General features: G+C 33.6%; 2 protein-coding genes across 2 annotated transcripts in view; one reads left to right on the plus strand and one right to left on the minus strand.

Moving 5' to 3' along the window:
- LOC141487454 (cytochrome P450 9e2-like) overlaps positions 1–8,412 on the minus strand; it is a 32,279-nt gene extending 23,867 nt beyond the window's left edge. The window contains exons 1-3 of the mRNA XM_074186538.1: positions 8,257–8,412; positions 5,521–5,829; positions 1,367–1,530 (exon numbers count right to left, since the gene is read on the minus strand). Coding sequence (XP_074042639.1) covers positions 1,367–1,530; positions 5,521–5,726 — 370 coding nt within the window. The 5' untranslated portion in view covers positions 5,727–5,829; positions 8,257–8,412. The remainder of the gene's footprint in view (positions 1–1,366; positions 1,531–5,520; positions 5,830–8,256) is intronic.
- LOC141487456 (uncharacterized) overlaps positions 1–23,663 on the plus strand; it is a 92,542-nt gene that overhangs the window by 34,562 nt on the left and 34,317 nt on the right. The window lies entirely within an intron of this gene.

A 23,663-nucleotide genomic window follows, 5' to 3' on the forward strand; every position in this document is an offset into this window, starting at 1 on the left:
TGTAGCCGTTATATGTGATAGGAAATCATCACGAAAAATGAGAATTGAAACTTTCTAAGTTTTTTATCACTTTTATTCGTAAGTAAGGTTCAAACGTTAGTTACAAATAATATTCTCAAACAAATACATTAAACAGTATGATGTATAAGTTTGAAAATGTCCTTTCAGGACAAAACTGCAGTAACATTAGTTACAAATAAAAGTGGTTGAAAACATATAAAGTTTCAATTCTCATTTTTCATGACTTTATTATTCATAGAAAATGTTTGTTCTGGTTCTTAATTTGTAATGATTAGGATCGTCCAAAATAAGAGAATCACTTGCGTACTGGAAATATTTACGCTTTAACATGTTCAATATTCAGTTGAGACATTTTTTCCTAACGCTAGTTGCACACACACCGATTTTGGACGGCCGACTTTGTACCGGTCGTCCAAATTCCAATAGTGAACCACATGTGGGAATGGGACCTGGCACACACGCCGACCGGTGATCGTCGCCGGTAAAATACCGGTGAGCAGCCGTCCACTGCCACTGTATCGCCGGCAGTACCGGGAAGTAGTGGCGTACATGACTAAATACACTCTTGCATACTCACCGGTTTTTTACCGACCATTCCAGTCTCGAATGCTCGGTGAAATCGTAGTTACTACGCATTAACTTCGTTTTGGTAGTGCGTGCTAATTACGACAACAAAGCAACTGATTGTTTGACCGATAAAAATTTGGTGAGTGTGCAAGCACCCGCTACCAATAAAATCTCGGCCAATTTTACACTGGCCGTCCAAAATCGGTGTGTGTGCAACTAGCGTAACGCTGATGGTGACACTCGTTTTGCATGGAGCCAGGCGGTGCCGGTGGTGTAACATTCGAAGGCACACCACATCATATTATATTACTCCAATTTCCGTAGAGATTTCCGAGATTTTCTTTGAAGAGAATTTGGCCTTTGTTACTTACTTTCTCAGATTTCCACTGAACAGTACACAAATTCAGAAGAGGTGTTTTACTATCAACAGCTTCTCAAGGAGTGTTTAGTATGAAAAAAGTACTTATGATGCACTGTTTGGAACCTTTGGTGTAGTAATGAATATTACTGGAGTTCTTTCCCAACACCTCGACACGTGTTTCGATCACCAAGTGATCATCTTCAAAGAGGAAAATTAAACTAGATTTCCTCTTAATCTTTCTCTTTGAAGATGATGACTTGGTGATTGAAACACGTGTCGAGGTGTTGGAAATAACGATTTCGTGTTGGGAAAAAACTCCAGTAATATTCATGAAAAAAGTATTCAAAAAAAATATTAAGATTATTTTGTATTTCCAAATGGGAAAAAATTAGGCTGAAACTGAAAAGACATCCATACCTTTTAATGTAAATAAATTTTTGCCCCATAGAGGATCAGTCTCTTCTGAAAAAAAGCTTCTGTGATCAGTGAAGTGATCAAAATCTTTAACAGTGATTTTTCTCAGTAGTTCAGGATCTTTTATCAATAAAGTAGGTTGAATGAGTTGATAGATCCCATGATATCTGAAAACAAACAATAACATTATTATACAGGAGAATGAATACATTACAACTCAATCAAAGAGTGAGTTATTTGTAGAAAAAAGTTAAAAAAACAGTAGACTGGGGTATGTTCTCATTTCCAATTAAGTTCAAATACAGAAATGTTCCAATATTATCATCATAAAAACATTAATAAATTACAGAAATTGAATTTTTCTCCTCTTGGTTATTGACACATGGTTGACTGAAAGTGAGGTTTAATTCAACTGTCTTCTGCATTTCAGCTATGACTTATAATGAATGAAACTTGTCCGTCTGAGTAAATTGGATATTTTCTCAAATTAGTCAATCATCTACTAGAAACACTTTTCCATTACCAGAACAAAAATTCTGCCCCTCAACGCTATTTTTGTTTATCAAGTGAGCATATTATCAGGAGATGTAAGACTCAAAAACTAAGCAAGATACCAGCGAAATTCGAACCAACAACTAAATTTATTAATAATTATTTTCAATGTTTCAATCCAACAATAATGACTCCTTCAAACATTAATGCAATAGATTATTATCACTAATATTTATTTTTTTTCACTCCATAGAATGTGAAAATGATTATGCGTAACTACAGAAATCTGTACTATTACAGGGCTATTCAAATTCCTTTATGTAAATGGGAATCTCGTAAACGATAAGAAATAGATTGTCGGGTATTGTGTATTTTAAAGACCTATTCAATGATGTGAAAAAATCCAATATAGCTCTTTTGGTTCTGGAGATATACAGGAAAAACAAAAAAAACCCAAATTATATTTTTACCTATATCTTCTTCATTCGCAAAAACATTGAATATCTGTCCACATTCTGCCATTGGCACTTGATGTGGGCGATCAGAATATGTCCATGAATCTTTTATACAGGGTGTCATTTGACTTGGGCCACCCCCCTCTTTGAAGTTTTAAATACGAACCTGTATTTTTTGTTGCTTTTTTTGTTTCGTCGACGTTTACTTCATACTGAGAAATCAAATTCAATTTTATATTTCGGGATGTTTCGGTAATATTTGATTATAATTTTGTGAATTATTCACTTTTGAATTACGGCCCTGGAAATTGGTTGACTGAGTTGAATAAAAACACAATAGCAATTTTCACGTCTCCCTATGTAACGTAGAGTTTTTCGAGAGATTTTTTTTTTGGTTTTAGGTACCTATTCATATTTTTTCCATTGCTCTGAGCATTTTCTACAATGAACTTCGAATAAGAAAACCTTTTATGATTAATTATCTGAAACATATCTACATAAAAAATATATTGAATGTGTTTCAATAGGCAGAAAAAGAAATGATAGCAATAATAACATCTGAAACGAACACTATAATTGTAAAGAAAATTGAAATGAAGTAATATATATTATAGGTACGTAAAAAATTAATTGGAGTTCATCCATTTCGAGACATTTTCGAACTCGGTTTTTATATTATTCATTGCACTTAATATACTTATTTGCTGCATTGTTGCGAAATCATTCAAAATCCTCAATCTCGAGTCTTCCACATTTTCTATCTCTCTACCAGTGTGAAACCTATTTTTCAATTTCCCCTATAGAAAATAGTCCAAAATAGTAAGATCTGGTGATCTTGCAGGCCATCTTATTGGCCCATTATTTGTCTCAAAATGGAAAGACTCCAATTCGAACATTTATTGTGCCATTAATTTTTTGTATATATAAATTACTTCATTCCAATTTTCATTTCGTTTCGGATGTTATTATTGCTATCATTTCTTTTTCTGTTTATCAAAACACATATCATGTATTTTTGTTGTAGATATGTTTCAGATAATCATGAAAGGTTTTCTCATTCGAAGTTCATTGTAGAAAATGCTCAGAGCAATGGAAAAAAATATGAATAGGTACCTAAAAACGAAAAAAAAACTCTCTAAAAACTCTACGGTACATAGGGAGACGTTAAAGTTCCTATCGTGTTTTTATTTAACCCAGTCAACCAATTTCCAGGGCCGTAGTTTATAAGGGATTAATTCACCCAATTATAATCAAATATTACCGAAACATCCCGAAATATAAAATTGAATATTTTTTCTCAGTATGAAGTGAACGTCGACGAAACAAAAAATGCAACAAAAAATACAGGTCCGTATTCAAAACTTCAAAGATGGGGGTGGCCCAAGTCAGATGACACCATGTATGAAAGATTATAAAAAAACTAAATTCGATTTTTTTACATCATTGAATATGTCTATAAAATACGCAACTTTGCCACAATTCAAACAACACTCTATCTCTCATCGTTTACGAGATCCCCATGTACAGAAACGAATTTGAATAGGCCTGCATAGCCTTCTATTGAACAGCTCTAACAGTCTTTTAGGAATAAACTGGGATCATGTGGGAGAACACGTTACCTTTTGTTCATCACTATTTCCTGTAACAACTGTAATATTTCCTGTTCAATTTCGGTTAAATGGTTGACAATGAAAATGTAAGCTCAGTTTGCGCTAGTCAGGCCAAATCTCCCGAAACCCCGATACATTCAAGGGAGCGTTCCAGTTTTATCAACCAACGACCACTTTCTTCACCGTGGAAATACCGTCAATACTGTAAAAGTGGTAACGAAATACTCTCAGGGCTGCGATATGTCGACGAATATAGGCTGAAATATGCTAGAAAAGCTGCCAGCAAGTGCTTTAGTGTTTCAGACGCCTCACAGCAGGTCCTGTACTTTATATAAGGAACCTCCTTACCCATCACGCGACTGCGGTAGACTAAGAAAAGACAACATCGTGGCAGCCTATGGTGAACCCCTCAGTTTCCGACTTCAGCCCACTCGACCTGAGGAAAGCGAAATGTGTTGCTTTGATAAGCCAAGGTCTTCAATGCTGTTGAAGCATTGCCATGCAATGGCTTATCCTTGAGTTGCCACAAGAGTGGCAACTCTTGGGCCTTCTGCTAAACGGGTTTCAATAACAGGTAAAATTCGTAAATAAATTACAATGTCAGGGAGTACATTTTGAATATGAGTGAAATTATTAGCATTATGGAAGAAGGTTTAACAACTGTGAGTGGCTAACTTCGTGTTGGTCATTTAACAGGATATTTGAATGTTTGTTCTTATTGATTACCAGAGACTCCAGCAGATTTGATTTTCGTCCTTCATTTTCTACCTGTATGTAGTATATCGTAAATAGTGTTGAAATCGTAATTGCTTTCCAAAAGGTGGCAAACATAAGTAGGATTGGTCTTCTTCAGTTGAAAACTTTTTTTATATTAGGAGATTCTCGTTCAAATATTTCTTGGTCTCTCCTGAATGAACTTATGAAAATTTCAAGTAGAAAAATATTCAAAGCATATTTCATATTATTCCAATAAATATTTCACGACAATATTGTTTATGTTTAGGGAAATAAAATAAAGGAGGATTGGATGAAAATTTTAAATACCTATCAAACGAAGTATCACGAGTCCTCCTTTTCTAATTGAAAAATGGAACTGATAGCATCCTCTTGACGACGAGTGACGCAACACTCTCTTCATCTGACGAAATTAAATGATATCTCTACGTGAATGACACAAAGCTGTATTTTTCTTATTGATTTTGTGGATTGTTGTGGATAACGGATAGCATCAACTTGAAATTAAATCAATTACTAGCCCTTCTAAATGGTCATTCGACGAAAAACTGTTCAAATAAATTTGTTGCAGTCAGTCATCATCATGGTCGGTGACCATGATGATGACTGACCCTAATTCCACAAGTTTCATTACATTTCGATAAATAGATTTCAAGTCCCCTGCTTTCCAAATTCCAACTGAGATATTTTCAAAACATATCATCTATCTTCTGCGAAAGTCGAAATGTTCCTGGTTTCAGGTGAGCAAGGTTCATAAAAAATTGTTACGTCAAAATTGATGTAGAACTCAAGTGTTTTCCCGAAGTTCCATTCAAATTGTGCACTTGAAGGAATATCAATTATATTTCAGGTTGAAGTCACTTACCTTGTGCCTTGAAATTGGTTATAACACCTGACAACTAACTCAAAAAAGCTTTCCTTTCTGATTGTTGTTCTCCAGTTCTCTCCAAATAGCCATACTGGATGATCGTTCTGTTTGACACCTCGTTCTCTCCAGTAGTTCATGGGTTTGATGCAGAAGTAATACAAAATGGCTGCTAATACAGCAGCCACCAGAACTAATTGAATCATGTTGCAAAAATCTCACTGAATAAAGTGTTACAAAAAAATCGTCATTATTTATCCAACTAAGTTGGTTATACGGAATCAATCGACAATTTGTTTCAGGATATGTCTGGAAAAAAAATATTTCTTTGGTTTATTGTATCACAAATAACAGATTAGATAAAAATAACGACTTTTCTTCTAAAAATAAACGAGTGTACCTTTCCAAAATACCATTTGAGGAAAAAGTGATACCTATATGCCGTCTGTGACAAATCGACTTTGTTAAAAGTAGTGTGAAGGAAAGATATCAAGAAATGAGTTTCAAGTAAACGTTACAGATGTTATTAGGTTGAACTTTACCAATTCATTTGCAAATATACAAGATACCGAGTATGACTGTGGTGAGTAGTACTTACAGAAATGTAGGAGTGTAGATATATAGTACTGTTCTTTGGTCACTTTCGTGACCAAAGAACAGTTCTTTCTTGTTGACAACATTGTCTTCGCAACTATAATATGGTTTTTCAACATAGAATAAAATTGAAGTAGTGAAGACCACAATTTTTATGAAATTAAGTATGAACAATTCACTACGCGTCTTTGAGAAAAACTTGTTGACTTTCAAAATCTCCATCTCTATACAAAAACTTGTGAGAAACTTCCAAATAGAAGAAGAAAGACATTCAGTTTCAAACAAAATATTCACAAAAATGTTATCCAGCAACATATGTTTCCCAGCTCTTCTTGATTGTTTCTGATTCAGTTTTGTAACGAACATGTACTGTCAGGTGATGTCATATCGTTTCGGCATTTATTTCGAAAGTATTTTTCCTTTCTTGTCATTCAATGTCAATATGACATTGGAAGATGGAAATGTAGAAAACCACACTTTTCTCCGAAAAACTAATATCTCCCAAATGTATACTCTTTTCAGTTTGAACAAGATTCCTATGTCTGGGATTGAATGAAATGAGCATATAATCTTGACATGAGTGGATTCAACTCATTAGTGACGTAAGGTCGCAATTTTATTAATGAATTGAGTGTTCCATCCAGATTAATGTTGATGAGACCATGAGATAAATTTCTTTTTCTGAAGCTTAGAAGTCTTCCCTTGAGGATTTCAGGGTTCCATGTGAGCGAAATTCCATATCGAAACTCTTTATAGTACCATATTGTGTAGTTTTCTGCAGAAATTCCAAAACGAAAGTTTGTAATACAAACTGAATAGGAAAAAGTAATTCATGTACAAGTGAATGTTCATATGACATTAGTTCTTTCGGAGTTACTTTTTCTTTCGTGCGATTCAATGTTTATACCGAGAGGACTAATAATTTCAGTTTGTACTTGATAATAACTTCTATGTATGATGTATATATCTTTTTTGAGAGGTAATTTTGGAATAATTTGCTTCCTTCAGAAGTTTTCCACATTTGAATTGCATGAATGCTAGGAATACTTGTCAATTCCAGTTTTTTGTATGAACTTGGTATGGTTATCAAATAAGAGAATGTCATCCGAACGTTAACTCAATAGTTTAGTCTTCAACTGACTCAATTCTTGCATTCCCTAGATGAATGTCATGAAGTGGTCCTTGGGTATAGTATGTTATCGAAGGAGCATTACTTCTCTTTTCAAGTCTAGTTGTTGAGACCTCTGAAATGTTGCTATTCTTATTTTGGAATGCTGCCATTTTGTGGTGTCATCAACAAACACAGTGACTTTGTCTTTGATGTTGATAAATAGATCATTCTCGTACATAAAAGACAGATCCATATGGAATGACTCGGATCTGAGTCTTGTGAGTCTTATAGGAAATTATCAAATACCTATATATACGATTTTTCTTATATTCCAAGTTCAGTGTCAGAAATAAAGATCATTCTGAGATTAAAAGAAAAATTCAATAATGATAATTTTGTTAAATTTCGACTACGAAATCGAAGTTTCTAGTAGATTCAAATTTCAAACTGAAAATTGTATTATATTCCGACTTTGAACTCGGAATTTCTTCAATATTCAATGTTGAACTCATAATTCAACAAAATTTCAATTCATTTCAATAAGAGTCAGTGAAGACAGGCCTGAAGGAGCTATTTTATAGCGTGTTATGTTTTCGTAAAACTGTTCAGTGAAAATCTCACAATGTGCTTTTTGAATTCGCAATTCTATTCTGAAAAACATGTGTGGCTTGAGCCTCTGTATGAATTAAAAAAAAGTGGTTAACGAACGCTGAATTTCTCGTTAGGTTTTCGAAACCTTTTGTATCTGCGTTAACTTTCAGTTTATGGTAGCTTTCTCAATCAGGAACAGTAAAAAAAACATATACGACTGCGATTAAAATTTTCCCAATGAGTAGGTACATTCATATCAGATTATTTTTATTCAGAATTGATGGTATGATTTAGGAGTACAAAATATTTTCACATAGGGAAGGTAATTTTATTGAAATTTCAATTGGACAACCTACTTAGAATCTAACAAGTATGTGTACCCACTCTTCATCATTTATATTTATGAAAAAAAACAATAAAATTATTCAAAAAGTTGTTACCTGCCAATCTAAACAACAAATAACTGTAAAAAACTTTCCCTCCTCACTTTTAACAGGCCCGCAAAAGCGAATAAAAACAATTCACCTCAATGATATAGACGACGAAATGAATACCTTGCAAATAACCTTCGAACATCATAACTTGTTTTTATCATGTTGTATAACTTACGATTTGATCAACTTGCATCACTGTCTGATGAGTGAGTGCACTGACAGTGACAGCGGTTGAAGAATCCGGTTTGAAATAGTTCTATTACTTTTGGTCTGACGAGAAAAGTCTCTCGAAAATAAACTGTTTGTTTTCAGTCTAGTCTCTGAAGATTCCAATTCACAAAAAAACATTGATTTTCAATTCTCAATGAACATAATACAGTTGTAAGCAATAAAACAGTTGTAAAAGAAATAAAAAATCCTTTATGAAATAGTCACGAAAATATCACAGAAACGTTTGTACAATCAACTTATAAAACATATTTTCCTATAACTTTATAGCACTTTTCTGTGAGGTTTTTATGCTCTTTATAAAATTATTTCATTTTATAACTGCTACCTGTAGCTTTAATCACATTATTTTATTGAAATGCTTTTAAACACAATTTTCTTTTTATTGCCATATTGTCACTATAATGATAATTTCCCAATTATTTCATAGTATGGTATATTTACTATAATTCCAAAACATTAAAATGACTGTTATAAAATCAAATTGCTTTCGCTAATATATATTTGCTGTCGCCAAGAATAAAATGCAGCATTCAAAAAGAACTAGGTGACATTGATTTTAGAGGTGGTGTATAATTATATAATATATATATATATATATATATATATATATATATATATATATATATATATATATATATATATATATATATATATATATATTTTAATTCGTGAGGTTGCAGTCAATAGCTGGGCTGTTACAAAGAAAACTCTTTGTGACAGCCCAGCTTCCGGTATATTTCACACCTTCGTCAGGACAACTACAATAATAAGATTATAAGATTATATATCTTGTAAAATTGTTCTAAAACATATATAGGACAAACATCTAGACCTCTAAGTAGTCGCATTACTTCCCATAAGAGCGACTGTAAACGAAATGTTAATTCTTGTGCATTAACAGAACATGTTAATTCGGAGGATCATAAAATGAATTTTGAAAATCCAAATATTTTAGATTGAGAAACCAATACAACTGAAAGAATATTTTTGGAAATGATACATATTAATAACGAAGAACATTCAATGAATAATCGAACTGATATTGATAGTCTTAGTAAAATTTACACGTACCTACTGAAATATGATAAAGAAAATAAAAGATCTAGTAAGTCGAGTATCATTCAGGATTTTCACACTTGGCATTGTCAGCCAAAATTTTTATCATTATTTAATGTTTTTCTATCTGTTTTTGAACCATTTCATATTTTATTCTCACGTTAGTAAGTTCTCCATATTTATATATTTTTTACAAGATATATAATCTTATTATTGCACATTTGTGGTTCCAGTGTGCGGTTGGCTCCTGTTATTGACTCCGTACGTATGTGTTGCTTCCTATTTTCGGCAAACAAGTGTTGCCCATCTTTGCACTTGGCTGCACCGCGCTGATGAGGCCAATAGCCAGAAACACATGTCCGCGGTTTGCCCACTATTTTGTAGTGATGTGTGTATATATGTATATATATATATATATATATATATATATATATATATATATATATATATATATATATATATATATGTATATATATATATATATATGTATATATATATATATATATGTATATATATATATATATATATATATATATATATATATATATATATATATATATATATATATATATATATATATATATATAGAAAAAAGCTTTTTAGCCAAAATATCTCGACAGATAATATTTATACAAACAATCCGTGATAAACCCTATCTTCATTTTTAAAGAAATCTGTAGCTTTGAAAGTAGTCCTACTCTGCCACAATACCATTACTCCTAGAACGAAGTGTTTCTTAATAGTTTTATAGGGGTAACATATAAGCTGAGATACGTTAAAACTCTTGCTATTGATGACAAATCATTTTATAGAATGACGCCATTTTAAAATGATACCAATTCGGAATAACGACATTAGCCGAGTTGAACAAACAGATTTAATTTGCGACTAGAAAATTAATACGTCGACAGAGTGAATTTTTGTATAAATAATAATTTTTTCCAAAAATTTCAACAAAAGAGTGGCGCACCTGAATTTTACTAATAATAAGGCTATATATTTGTCGATAAAATTTTATTCGTAGTTGAAATATCAATCTCTGAAATACAATGTCTTCAACAGTTTTATAGGTACAAAAGTGGAATTATTAAAATGGCCCCTACTTTTTCATTTGTTAGTTTTCAGTTGGTGACATATCTATTATATTTTCCTGGTGTCCAATACAAAATTACTTCTTGCGCCTCTAAGAAAATATTTTGAAGACTTTTTTATTTTATCGTTTTAGGCTGCATTATATTTTATAAAGCTCACTTGAAATTACAAAAAAACTGTTATAAAATAGTATTTCAATTATTTTGTACGATTCTTTACGAATAATTTCAGAAAAATTGTATAGTAACTGCCGAAGGGTTTATAAAACTGTTTTGTAGTGTTTGTGAAAGGCCTTACAAAATATTAATAATGTTTCATAAAACGGTTCCAATTTCCTATTTATAGTTGTTTTATGGACACATTGAAACATTTCTGGAAGAAATACAGTTTTAATTCGTTTCTCCGAAACGTTTTCACAACCATTATAAAATATAAGATTGCTAGTTGGGAATATGCTTTCCGCCTACAAAGACACCATCTCAACTTCGCATAGGTATACAAAACCAACAAGGATTCCCGCCACTAATATAGCTTCATGTTTTTTTCCTGCAGGTGTTACTCTAACGTAAATAGTTGTAACATATCCCAAAAAAATCATGATCCAACACCAGAGGGCACTGTCCATCAGTGCTACAGCCCCTCTGCCCAATATGAAGCATTTCAACATGTCTATGCAATTTTTTTCAAGACGAAACACAAGCACTACAGGAAAATCTCTGGGAGCGGCGTCTGTGCAGAAGTTGCGATTCACATTGGATTTGAATCGCTGGAGATTAGATTCATTTGGAAAAACGATCTCATAAACGCAGATCTCTAGATCGAGGTTTTGGTACTGGTATACTGAATTGGATAAGTAGCTTTCCTATACAACGTTTTCAGTGTATTAGAATTAATAATTACATTTCTGAAACAATTCCCGTAATTTCCGGTGTGCCACAAGGATCACATTGTGGACCATTATTGTTCAATCTATTTGTTATCTATGACATTGGAAATTGTTTACAGTATACACAGTTTTCACTATTTGCAGATGATTTGAAATTATATTCATCAGTTTATACTGTTTCAGACAGTCATATTCTTCAGAACGAATCAGATATTATGACTAGCAGACCCAGCCACGCGTTGCTGTGGTTGAGGTTTTTGTTATATCACATTGTAGTGAACTATTCAAGAGGAACGGTAGGAGAACATCAGTCACGGGGACCACCATAATTTTTTACATAGATGCCATTTGTAAAAAAATATGGCGACCTACATGACAGATTGTCTACTACCGTAACCCCTCAGTACAATGAAATTATTATTTACGAACGAAGACGGAAACGTTAAAGCCCAACTAGCAATTTTATATTTTATAATGGTTGTGAAAACGTTTCGGAAAAACAAATTAATAAAGTGTATTTCTCCCTATAAATAGGAAATTAGCATCGTTTTATAAAACATTATGGTCTTTAAAAATATTTTGTAACGCCTTTTGCAAACACTACAAAACATTTTTAAAAACATTTCTGCAGCTACTATCTAACACTCTTGAAAAGTAGTTTCGTATAGAATATTTTAAAATGATTGAAATACAATTTCATAGGAGTTTTTTTACTAATTCCAAGTAATAGTTATAAAATGTAATCCTGGCAGAAGAAGTAATTTTGTATTGGACACTATGAGAATATAATAGATATGTCACCAACTAGAAACTAGCAAATAGAAAGGTTGGGGCCATTTTGATAATTTCAATTCTGTACTTTTGAAACTGTTGAAGACATTGTTTGTGCTTCAATGATTGATATTTTAACTGCGAATGAAATTTTATCGTCAAATATATAGCCTATTATTAGTAAAATTTAAGCACGCCACTCTTTTATTGAAATCTTTAGAAAAAATTATAAATTATACACAAATTTACTCTGTCGACGTATTCATTTTCTAGTTGCAAATTAACTCAGTTTGTTCTAAATGATATATTCTCGTAATATCTATGTACTTTTCATCTGCAAATATTACTATATGTGCAGTAATTCATATTTTCAACTCACCTAATGTCAGTATTCTGAATTGCTATCATTTCAAAATGGCGTCGTTCTATGAAATAATTTGGTATCAATAGCAAGAGTTTTAATTTATTCTAGCTTTTATGTTACCCCTATGAAACTGTTAAGAAACACTTACTTACTTCTAGGTGTGATGGTATTGCGGCAGAGTCGGACTACTTTCAAAGCTATAGATTTCTATAAAAATGAAGATAGGGTTTCTCACGTATTTTTTGAATGAATCTTATCTGCCGGGATGTTTTGGCTGAGAAGCTTCTTTCATCGATTATAAAGGCTGGATTTTGAAGGAGTTTTGAGCTAGTGATTTGAGGATATAATATATACATGGTGCTCCACTCATATCGACATATTTCAATCATTGATAATCCTGTTTTTAGCAAATACAAATTTGAAGCACTAGGTTACGTGGGTCTCCGTCTAAAACGAACCACTTTTTAAATTTTTTTCCAATGATCAATATTACCCGACGTTATTAGGTATATAGTTATTGAAACGCTAGTCAAATTAAACTTGACAAACTATTCTTCATTACACGACCTCTAAAATCAATGTCAGCTGGTTCTTCTTAAGTGATGCATTTTATTCCTGTTGACAGCAAATATATATTAGTGAAAGCAATTTGATTTTATAACAGTTATTTTATTGTTTTGAAATTGTAGTAAATATACCATTCAATGAAATAGTTGTGAAATTATCAATGAAGTGACAATATGGTAATGAGAACAAAATTGTGTACTTTATTTCATAAACATTTCTATGGCAAATTTATGAAACACTTTTATTGCCTACAATTATATTATATTCACGGCTCATCTAATATAATCAATTAGTATATTGGAAGTAATTATAAAATACCAACAAAATAGAACTTTTGCAGCACCATGAAATCATAAAAAAATTTTGCTGATTGGGAGCTGGTATAAAAATCCACTAGATTGGGAGTTGAAAGGAAAGGACTTTGAACACGATTGATTGAAATTTTCGTACAGTTGATATCAAGCAAAAATCAATAAAAATAAATTAATTTTGAAATTTATTAATATTTTTATTCAATTTTGTAACGAATAAGTATATTACAAAGTTGTTATAGATAACATGTGACAATTAAACTTATGAATGAGGTAGGTAGGGCAGATAGTCTTAATTTTTTTACAATAATGTTTATTATTTTGAATTATACTTTTAATTTCAATTTAATTTAGCGCTTATCGTTGCACAACATTTTTGGTTAACCTGTCTTTAGCTAACACAAATAGATTCGACGGTTTCCCTACACGTGAACATGTAACATATAGTTGCCCACGAGAAAAACATAAATTTTTCAAATCTAAACCACAAATTGACAGTATTTGTCTTTGAGACTCATTTATATACATGTCCAAAGCTAAACTAATTGGAAACTGTAGCCTCCTGAAGGTTATGGTAGAATCTGACGGTATCATTGGAATACGTGGCAACAGAACCTTTAAACTTCTCAGTTAAAATGGTTACTTCAAATATATTTCCGGTGATCTTTTGGATGACCAAACGCGTATCTTTGCATAATTGAGGTGGATTCAAATTACGTTGGAGAATAATAGGGGAACCAATCTTCAATCGAAGATTATGGTATATTTAGTGTATTCAACAATTCAATTGGAAAATTCACACTTTCATTTTCATCAACAACAGTATCAATTGATTCAAAAGACAACAGATCCAATCAACAGATATCGCCATCTGTTAAAATCGTTTGGAGTTATCAGATAATTGTGAATGTCAACAAATAGACAAATGATTTGCAATGAAATAATTTTGCGACTATAAATTGAGATGTGAGCTATAATATCTTTCAAGTTGGATCAAACTGCACACGGTGTGTAAATTTGATTGAAATCAGTTGAGTAGATCAGGAGTCCATCGCAGACAAACAACGTGACACGTAATTCATATATATTAGAAGATTGGTTCTTAACAAACAACTTGCACCTGAACATAAAGAAAAAATTTCACGTCATCACTTTTTCCAAATCAAAAAATATCCTTTAATATGACTATTATATTGATGGAAAAGTACTCGACAGGGTGAACGAAATAAGAGACTTTGGAATCACTTTAGATCAACAACTGAACTTCAAAAGACACTTCAATAACGTTCCTGCAAAGGGAAGCGAAATGTTAGAATTTATAATGAGAAATGGTGAAGAGTTGTCATGTTATAACCTCAGAACTTTATATTGTTACTAGTTGTTGCCCGCGGCTTTGCCCGCGTAGAATTTGGTATTGTTTGAAGACGATTGTAGACACCAACAATCGAAACGTCGTGAACTAACGTGACTTGGAATCTCTTAACTTCGTATTTTCATTTTCTTTTTTCATTCCTTCATTTTCATTTAATTTTTGTTCAATAGTTCTATTTTTACTTCTATTTTATTTCACTGTTATTTCATTTCAGGTTTTTGCTCAATATAATTTTTATTTTCAGCTATTCATTTTTCAATTCTTCTCTCTTAGGTGTCTCAGGGATTCCAAATAATTTTTTATATTAGACAATGGAAGTCCGAACTAGTGACCAGACAAGTTTTGAGTGGCCTAATCTCTGGAGCTGATGATCAGTCTGAGCGGAACGTCCTTCTTGTGGATTTTGGATAGTCCATACAAGTGAGGGGACTTACTGTGGTGGGTTTTAGCGATGATCTTTCCTTGTCCAAAAATTAGACTTGGTGTTGTCTAGATTTTTACTTTCCATAATACAACCATTACAAGGACATCGTCTTTTGTGAAGAATTCAAGGCACTTTGTCGAACTACTAGGGTCAATTGAAGTCACACAGAGAGATCAACTAATCAGTTTTGACGGGAAAGCCTTTACACCAACGTTCTAGTCAAAGAAGCTCTCCAAATCATACAGAGAAAGCTATCCGAAGACGAGAACCTGAAAGAGAGAACAAATCTACCTATGAAAGTAATTATGGAATTATTACGATGCTGTGTATGAAACTGTTACTTCCAACTGAAGGACGAATTCTTTACACAAGATGAAGGACTGCCAATGAGATCGCCACTTTCACCAGTCATAGCCAAATATATGGAGTGGTTTGAAACTCTGGCCATTGAAGAAGCCCACAAAAAACCTCGAGTCTCGTAGAAATATATTGACGACACCTTCATAATATAGAACCATGGGAATACTGAATGAACTAGACGCCTTCCTGAAACACATCAACAGCGTGAGACCTTCCATCACCTCCACAATTGAGAAGGAAATCCACAACGGATTGCTATTTTCAGACGTTTTGGTAAAGAGAACCGACACTAAGTGGGAAACATCTGTATACCGAAAACCACTCACACGAGACAGTATCTGAACCACAAATTCAACCACCATCAATCGACTAAAAGCGGAATCATCAAGACTCTATTAGACCGTGCTTTCAAGCTCTGTAATATGAAGGAAGGTCTCGAGACGGAACTAGACTTCATCAAAAATGATCTTCAACGGAATGGCTACTCAAAGCGATGGTAGAAAAGACTTTGGCTAAAAGACAGCAGGAGTCTCGCAAGGAAGAGAACCCGTCACAACCAGTGCTTGTACTTCCCTACATCAAAGGATTATCGGAGAGGATAAGAAGAATTGGTTCCAAATATAACATTAGAACCTGCTTCAGATCCGGTAAAGCTATCCGTAGCAGCCTCACGAAAACCAGGCCACCAAATGCGGACTGCGATTCCAAGAATTGCATTTACCGGATACCCTGTGAGTGCGGAAAATCCTATATTGGTGAAACTAAGAGGCCATTAAATGTTCGCATTGCCGAGCACAAGAAACACACACAGCGAGGGGAAACCAGCAAATCAGGAATAGCAGTCCATGTTTGGACCCATCAACACAACATCGAGTGGTCCCAAGCTGAGATCATACGCAGAGAGGAACATTGGTTTAGGAGAAAATTCAAGGAAGCCGCATACATGTTGTCCAATAACGTATTCAGCCAAGCTAGCGTAGAGATAAGCAACGTATGGAAACCCATCATCAAGCGAAATATGGCCAACTCCCGCCGAACGGTAATCTCCCACTAAACTATTGAAGCAGAAAATGGAAATCGGAGATAAGTGAAAGTACTCGAACGACCCATAAATAGTCATCTCTCGGAGGAATCAGTCCAGTCATCACCCGAAGACGATTGTAGATACCAACAATCGAATCGTCGTGAACTAACGTGATTTGGAATCTCTTAACTTTGTATTTTCATTTTCTTTTTTCATTTCTTTTTTTTTATTTAATTTCTGTTCAATTGTTCTATTTTCACCTGTATTTTATTTCACTGTTATTTCATTTCAGGTTTTTGCCTAATATAATTTTTATTTTCAGCTATTCATTTTTTATTTCTTCTCTTTTAGGTGTATCAGGGATTTCAAATCATTTTATATATTAGACAATGCAAGTCCAAACTAGTCAAATAGAATTTGGTAGTTGTAGTACTAATTAGTACTATGTTGCTGTATCGCTGCTGTTCCAATGTTTTGACAGAATCAACGACTTAGGCGTGCGCAGCGTTATAGAACAGTGCTTTCAAAAAATTTATTCTACAGCGTCATCTAGTGGCGAGTTACAGAAAAATTGATAGCCTAAAAACCTTCTCTATGAAAAATTACTTATTCGTGTCAAGTTTCATCACGATCGGTTGAGCGATGTAGAAGTTTATCACTTACCAACCAACCAACAAACATCCATTTTCATATATCGTCGGTCCAATGCCAAAGTCACGAATGTGCATAATTGATGTTTTGAGAAAAACGCATTTTTAATATTTTGCAAAACAAAAAATAATGTCAGTTGAAAATTTTAAATGTTTGTAATATTTTTCAAAAAAAAGCACATTCGTTGTTTCGGCTTTGCAAAATTTACGACATACTATGTTTCGTTAAAACAAATAAAACCCATAATATTAAGAAAATTAACAATAGTTTTATTAAAAACAACGTTGTGAACATCTAAACAAAAAAACACAAACATAAAAATCCTTTACAGAAAAAACTTAAATAAAACATAATCTTTCGTCGCGAACTGAACGAAAACTAACATAAAATTTCTCTATAAAAAAAATAAATGAAACATCAACATTTCGTATTCGTCGGTATCAGAGTAAACAAAATAAAATACAACAATAAAATTCTAAAAAATTAACGTTTAGTCTTCGTCAGTATCGGACTCTTCACCAATGTCTGGTTCCGGTAAATTGTCCCTTACCTTGGAATTTGTTTTTAGGGACCTGTAAAAATCATGGTACGCTTTCGGTATTGTTAAATCCTTACACATTTTATCCAGGTCTTTCCATTTTGCCTCGCTGATGGGCAAGTCATTTTGATAGGCCTTTTTTAAGTGGGCTTGTTTTTGACGGCCTCTGTTTTTTTTGCAGTTCACTTCAATAAAACATCGGTAAAATCTATTTTGTAAAGAACTTTTATGCAATTATTCTCTGTAATATACCGAAGGCAGCAAATTTTTCTCCAGGGAATGTTATTGAAATTAAGGAAATTAATATTATTTGAAAATCCTTTGAAATCTAAAAATTCATCAAGAGTCAAAAACTTTACAGTAAAAGGACATGGTGTGATACGTGCATCTCTTATAAGTTGCGCCCACCCCTCAGGGGTATAAACGGGTACATATCTTGCCTTCTTCTCTATTTTCGAGTGAATGGAGTCACACTCCATTTCAGTGTGCCCTGTTTCGAATAACCGATGATCAATTACTTTCAATGATGGATGTTCCGCCAGAAGTTGGATGCACATGGCTGCAAATATTGAATTTTTTTGCTGGCCTCCACAGCCGTCAGACATCATATGCACTGCTTCGATCTCAGAATGGCTCATAATATAATCATAAACACAGGATGAAATTTCGTTAGCCCCTCTTTTTCCCTTTGTTTCGTCCCACAAGTAGCACATAACATTTTGGTTTCCTAAATTATAGATTGTGAAATTATACACCGCTAGTTTCCTTAAATAAAATATTTGTCCAGCGCATCCTTTGGGAGTTGTTAACACTGCCTGCAAATCAAAATTAAAAGCCATGACCTTGGGATTCTCTTTTGCTATTAACTTGTCCACATCGCCGGCTTGTCTAGCTTCATTTTTTCTATTGAGATGTTTTGATACGTTTCGTCTTCTACCCTTTTCTCTTCTTCAGACAAACATTTCTTACATTGGTCTATTTTTGGCTTAAAGAAGCCTAAGTTGTATTCGGAAAATATCTGGCGATATTTCTCAAATGTAACAATTTTCACATTTTCACTGCTGCACAACTCTGTGTACATCCTGTACATAATTGATACATTAAGAGATGGGTCAAGGTACTTCTTTTTACTAGATTGACGACAATAATGCGCTGGAAAGGATAGAATCTGGTTTCGTATAAATGTTTCAATATTCTGTGGTAATTTGTTTGATGGTTGATGTTTCCCGCGTTTATCTGGTTCTAAAGCTCCATTGGAAGAGTGCTTGTTTGCGGCACTTCGCATAAAGGCGTCTGTCATATTTAATGTGGTCATAAAAAAGGCTCTACACACTGTAAGTTTATTTCCATCAACCGTAAGACTATACACACAGGTGTAGTTTTTCCTGGAATTTTCGATACCTCTTGTCGTCCGTTTCTTTGTTTTTTTTTTCAATGTGATTATACAGAAATAGACGTTGATCGTCAATGCAGCTCAAATTGCGAAAATCGTTATAAACCCTTATTCGGTTTGGCTCGGTAACTGAAGCTGCACATTTATGTTTTGATTTATTGAGACAAGGTACCGGCAAAAGAGGACGTGAAGGGTTCTCGATTCCCCTATGACCAATGTAAGACTCACCTCTGAGCCTTTTAACCTTCCTTACATTTTTCTTCCATAATTTCTCGTTTCTCTTTTTTTTAGTAGATACCTTTTCACGGCCAGGAAAATCCTCAACATCACTTTCCCATGAGCTCTCATTTTCTATATCTGACGAACCTGAAGGTTCATAGAGATCCGAAGAAAATCTAGAAACATACGAGTAATCTTCTTCCAGTGTTCCTGGTAAAGCTGGAGGCAGATCATCAGGTTAGGCAACCAGGCGAGATGTTGACGGGTACTGATTTAATTCACTGCATTGTTGCTGTGTATCTGGATGCTCGATGGTGTTTGTTGAGGACATTTCGTTACGCATAGTATCATCTGAAAACAGAAAAAGAAAATACTAAGAAACATAACCTAAAAGCTTGTTACAAAAAGTGAAGATTTTCGACTATAAATCCTATTATTTTCTTTTCATTTAACAATTAATATTTTCTTACCTTGAGCTTGTAATTTTTGGCAATTTCTCAATATTCTTGCTATTCGGGAACTCATATTTTACCTAGATCACTATAATCACGAATATCTTAAAGCACAATTGTTTACACTGCCAAAATAATGAATGTGGCACATTCGTGAATTTGGATCTAAATTAAAATAATTTGCAACGGCAAAAGCACAAACGTGGTACATTCGTGTTTTCGTTATGGCAGCAAATCTCCAACTGACGCTTTCGTGGAATACGTCCCAACTAGCAGGAAGAGAGGGGATGGGCAAATACTTTCGCACTTTTGGCATTGCTACTATGAATTAAATTCCGACATTTTCCTGCACATAGGTGAAAATGTGCAAATTGGCACATTCGTGACTTTGGCATTGGACCGACGATATTAGATTCAATCATATCAGCACTGGAATATGCCTCAGTTGCATGGTTTCCATACTACACATGTGACATTTAAAACATCGAAAATGTCGAAATTCGATTTCTAAAGTATATATCCTTCAAAATGAAGACATATTCCAACTTTATTCGTCAAAATACTTGGAATAATCTTAACATAACTGAACTTCCACGCGGCGCTTTCATCGTGATGTAACATTCATTTACAAACTACTGTCAGGTGAAGTCGACTGTCCTTAACTTCAATGTAAAATCTTACAATACAAGAAATCCTCCACTTTTTTCATAAAAAATCATAATATTAACTAAGTTACAACACACCGATATCCAGATTTATGAGATGGTTCAATAAGAATAATGTCGATCCCCTTGTGAACTCATTGAGAGAATTGAAAAAATCTCTTAGTGACATAAGGTTAGACTAATATTATTGATGTCTTATAATATGTATGATATGTATCTTTTCAGCAGTTCACTGATATAAATGTAATGTATGTTGTTCCTAATGGTGAATACGTAAAAAAATAAATAAATAAATATACAGTGGAGTTCAAGGTGTACTGGGTTGAACCTCGAAACGATGAGCAACCAGAGCCATCGTGTATTTCCGATATGTATCGCTTTTGGTGGAATCAAATATGCCAAGTCACTTGAACACTTCATGTGAAAATATCTTTAATAGAGAGATACCTCGCCAACTTTTCTTCTATCTAGGTTGCAAGTATATTCATGTCTCCAATCAGGCTGATGGATCTTTTCTGGATTGAATCCAGCAGCTTCAGCATAGCATTGAAGTTTGGCCAACAAATCCTCATGCCACACACGGTCAAATGCGCAACAGCTCTTGACTCTCCATGTTTACCGATTGCGTTATTCCAAATATGGGTGACATATAATAGAAGGTCGCTGAAGATGTTAAAGCCTTCCAAATATTCAAGGATATGATGGTTTACGGCTTAATCCATGATTTTTGATATCACTGATAGCGACTGGTCTATAGTTATTTGGGAGATTTTTCTTGCCCTTTTTGGAAATAGGCTGAACGCGAGTAATCTCATAAGAAGGAAAAACCCCTTCCTCGTAAGACAGGTTGAAAAGTCTGAAAAATACTGGTGCGAGTTCATTGGCACATTTTTTAAGCACGATGACGGGAACTTCATCAGGACCAGACACCTTGTTGATAACGAGCTGTTTCAAAATTCGCCTGGCCAGACGTTGTCGAAAAGTAAATTCCCGCATTGTGGATTCTAGTAGGGAAATAGTGGGTGGTGACTTTCCCACGAAATTGACTGTGGTGTAGATCGCGAATTGTTCAGCTCGTAGATTGGCTTTTTCTAATGGCTGTTGTTGCAATTAATCAATCCGCCGGTGTTAGTGGTGGAATATTAGAATATTCTAGAAACATTGATTCAAACCAAGTTACATTCAATATTTATGAACAAATATCCATGTGATATATTTCTCCAATCAGCATGCTAACACTGGTTGTCATCACTGTCAGCATTAGGGTTAGTTTTCAAGATTATTTGCGAAATGAAATTCTCAAGGCTTTCTCTCTTGATAAAGGATGTGTCTTCTATTAGTTAGTTTCAAAATTTGAATTTTCAAACCTTTGTTTTGAATAAGTATATTTTCATGAAATTTTGGTCACGGCTAGGGGAAAGTGGTCACCATTCGTACGCGGGGCACATTCGTACAGTTGGTATAACAAAAAAACTAAACGGCATACAAACACATCTTTGCTTATGTGCATAGATATATCGACCGCCATGTTGCTAGCGGAGTGACGCGCCAGTCACACCAGGGCGTTTCAGCTGATGAGACATAACGTGTTTTTGCGGGCGGTGGGTAAATTTTTTACCTGAGTTCAGTTCGTAATTGTAAGTAGAATTGTTATGTTTTCGACAAAATGGTGATGAATGATCAATGTTAACATTGTTTAGTAAATCCCGTATATATACAGATATACCTGAAAAAACTGAAATAGAAGAGAGACATAGACATAAAGAATTGAAAAAAAAGGAGAGGAAAGCCAAAACCAAAGCAGTGAAACGTAGTTTGAAAGAAATCAGTTCAATGAAATAGAAAAAGAAAGCTAAGAAAATAGAAAGCGATGAAGATTAAGATGAATCTGAAGGATTGCAATTTAGCTTGCGGGAGAGTTCAACATCTCCAGTTGATTTAAAAATGGACGAAGAGACTGATGATCATAGTATCAATAAAAATTCAATTGTGATACCAGAGAAAATCGAAGATATTTTGTATGTTTTGGTAAAGTTTAAAAAAAAAGAATTCTGTTATTCATTACGTCGGAAAAGTTCTCAGTCATTATTCCCGTACATACATGAATATATCTTATCTTCGGAAGAAATCAGGATCATCATGGTCATTCTTTTTCCCTGATATAGAAGACATAGACACTCTGTGTATCAGAGATGTTGCCATGATCCTCCCTGATCCCCAAATACGAAGCTAGAATGGCTAGACTTTATACTTTTGCAGTTGATTCAAATAATTATAATGTGCAATAAGTTTAAAAGTAACAACCAATTGTAGGATTACCTACTTTGAGTTCAAATTGTCAAAGACTCTATAACGATGTCATACAAAATGATCGTAAACATCTCATTTATTTTTCTAAAGAAAGTTTTATCGACTGTTAGTCAAGTCACATACTTTTAAGTTAGTTCTTTGATAAATAAATATTTTTATAATTATTGATAAAAATTCAACGACTTTAATTGGCTTTTTGATCACCCTGTATGAATCTACCACATGGCGTACGAAAGTACCCCACCTACTGTACGAACGTACCCCGTTCGTCGCGTACGTCCGTTCGAATATCTTGTAGAAAAATCGCTATAACCCTTTAACCTTTTGACATAATAGATTCGATTTTTTTTGTGATAAACCACAATATATTTGTTACACTCTGGTACATAAAGTTGATAAATTCGACAATTGGTCTTGAAGAAAAAAAAATTAATCTAAAAAGTGTAAGAAGGGTAACGACTTTTCCCTATATGCTGATACTTGCTGATACTCTGAATCCAATTTTTGAAAAAAAAAATCGTCCAGTATTATGATATACATTGATATCCCACAACGAACCTTCCATTACTTCACAATTTTGGGAATGAAATAAGAAAACGAATGGAAATTTCACAGCAGTTTATTATTTTTCGAAATTAGGTACCTATATATTTACCTATTAGTAGATAATCAAGACAAAACTCAAGGTGATACAATATCGAATCGAGTGTAATTTTATTTATCAGGT

This window comes from Leptinotarsa decemlineata, unplaced genomic scaffold, assembly GCF_025532065.1.
Source record: "Leptinotarsa decemlineata unplaced genomic scaffold, Ldec_3_MD MMD2_P_RNA_scaffold_2, whole genome shotgun sequence".
Lineage (NCBI taxonomy): Eukaryota > Metazoa > Arthropoda > Insecta > Coleoptera > Chrysomelidae > Leptinotarsa > Leptinotarsa decemlineata.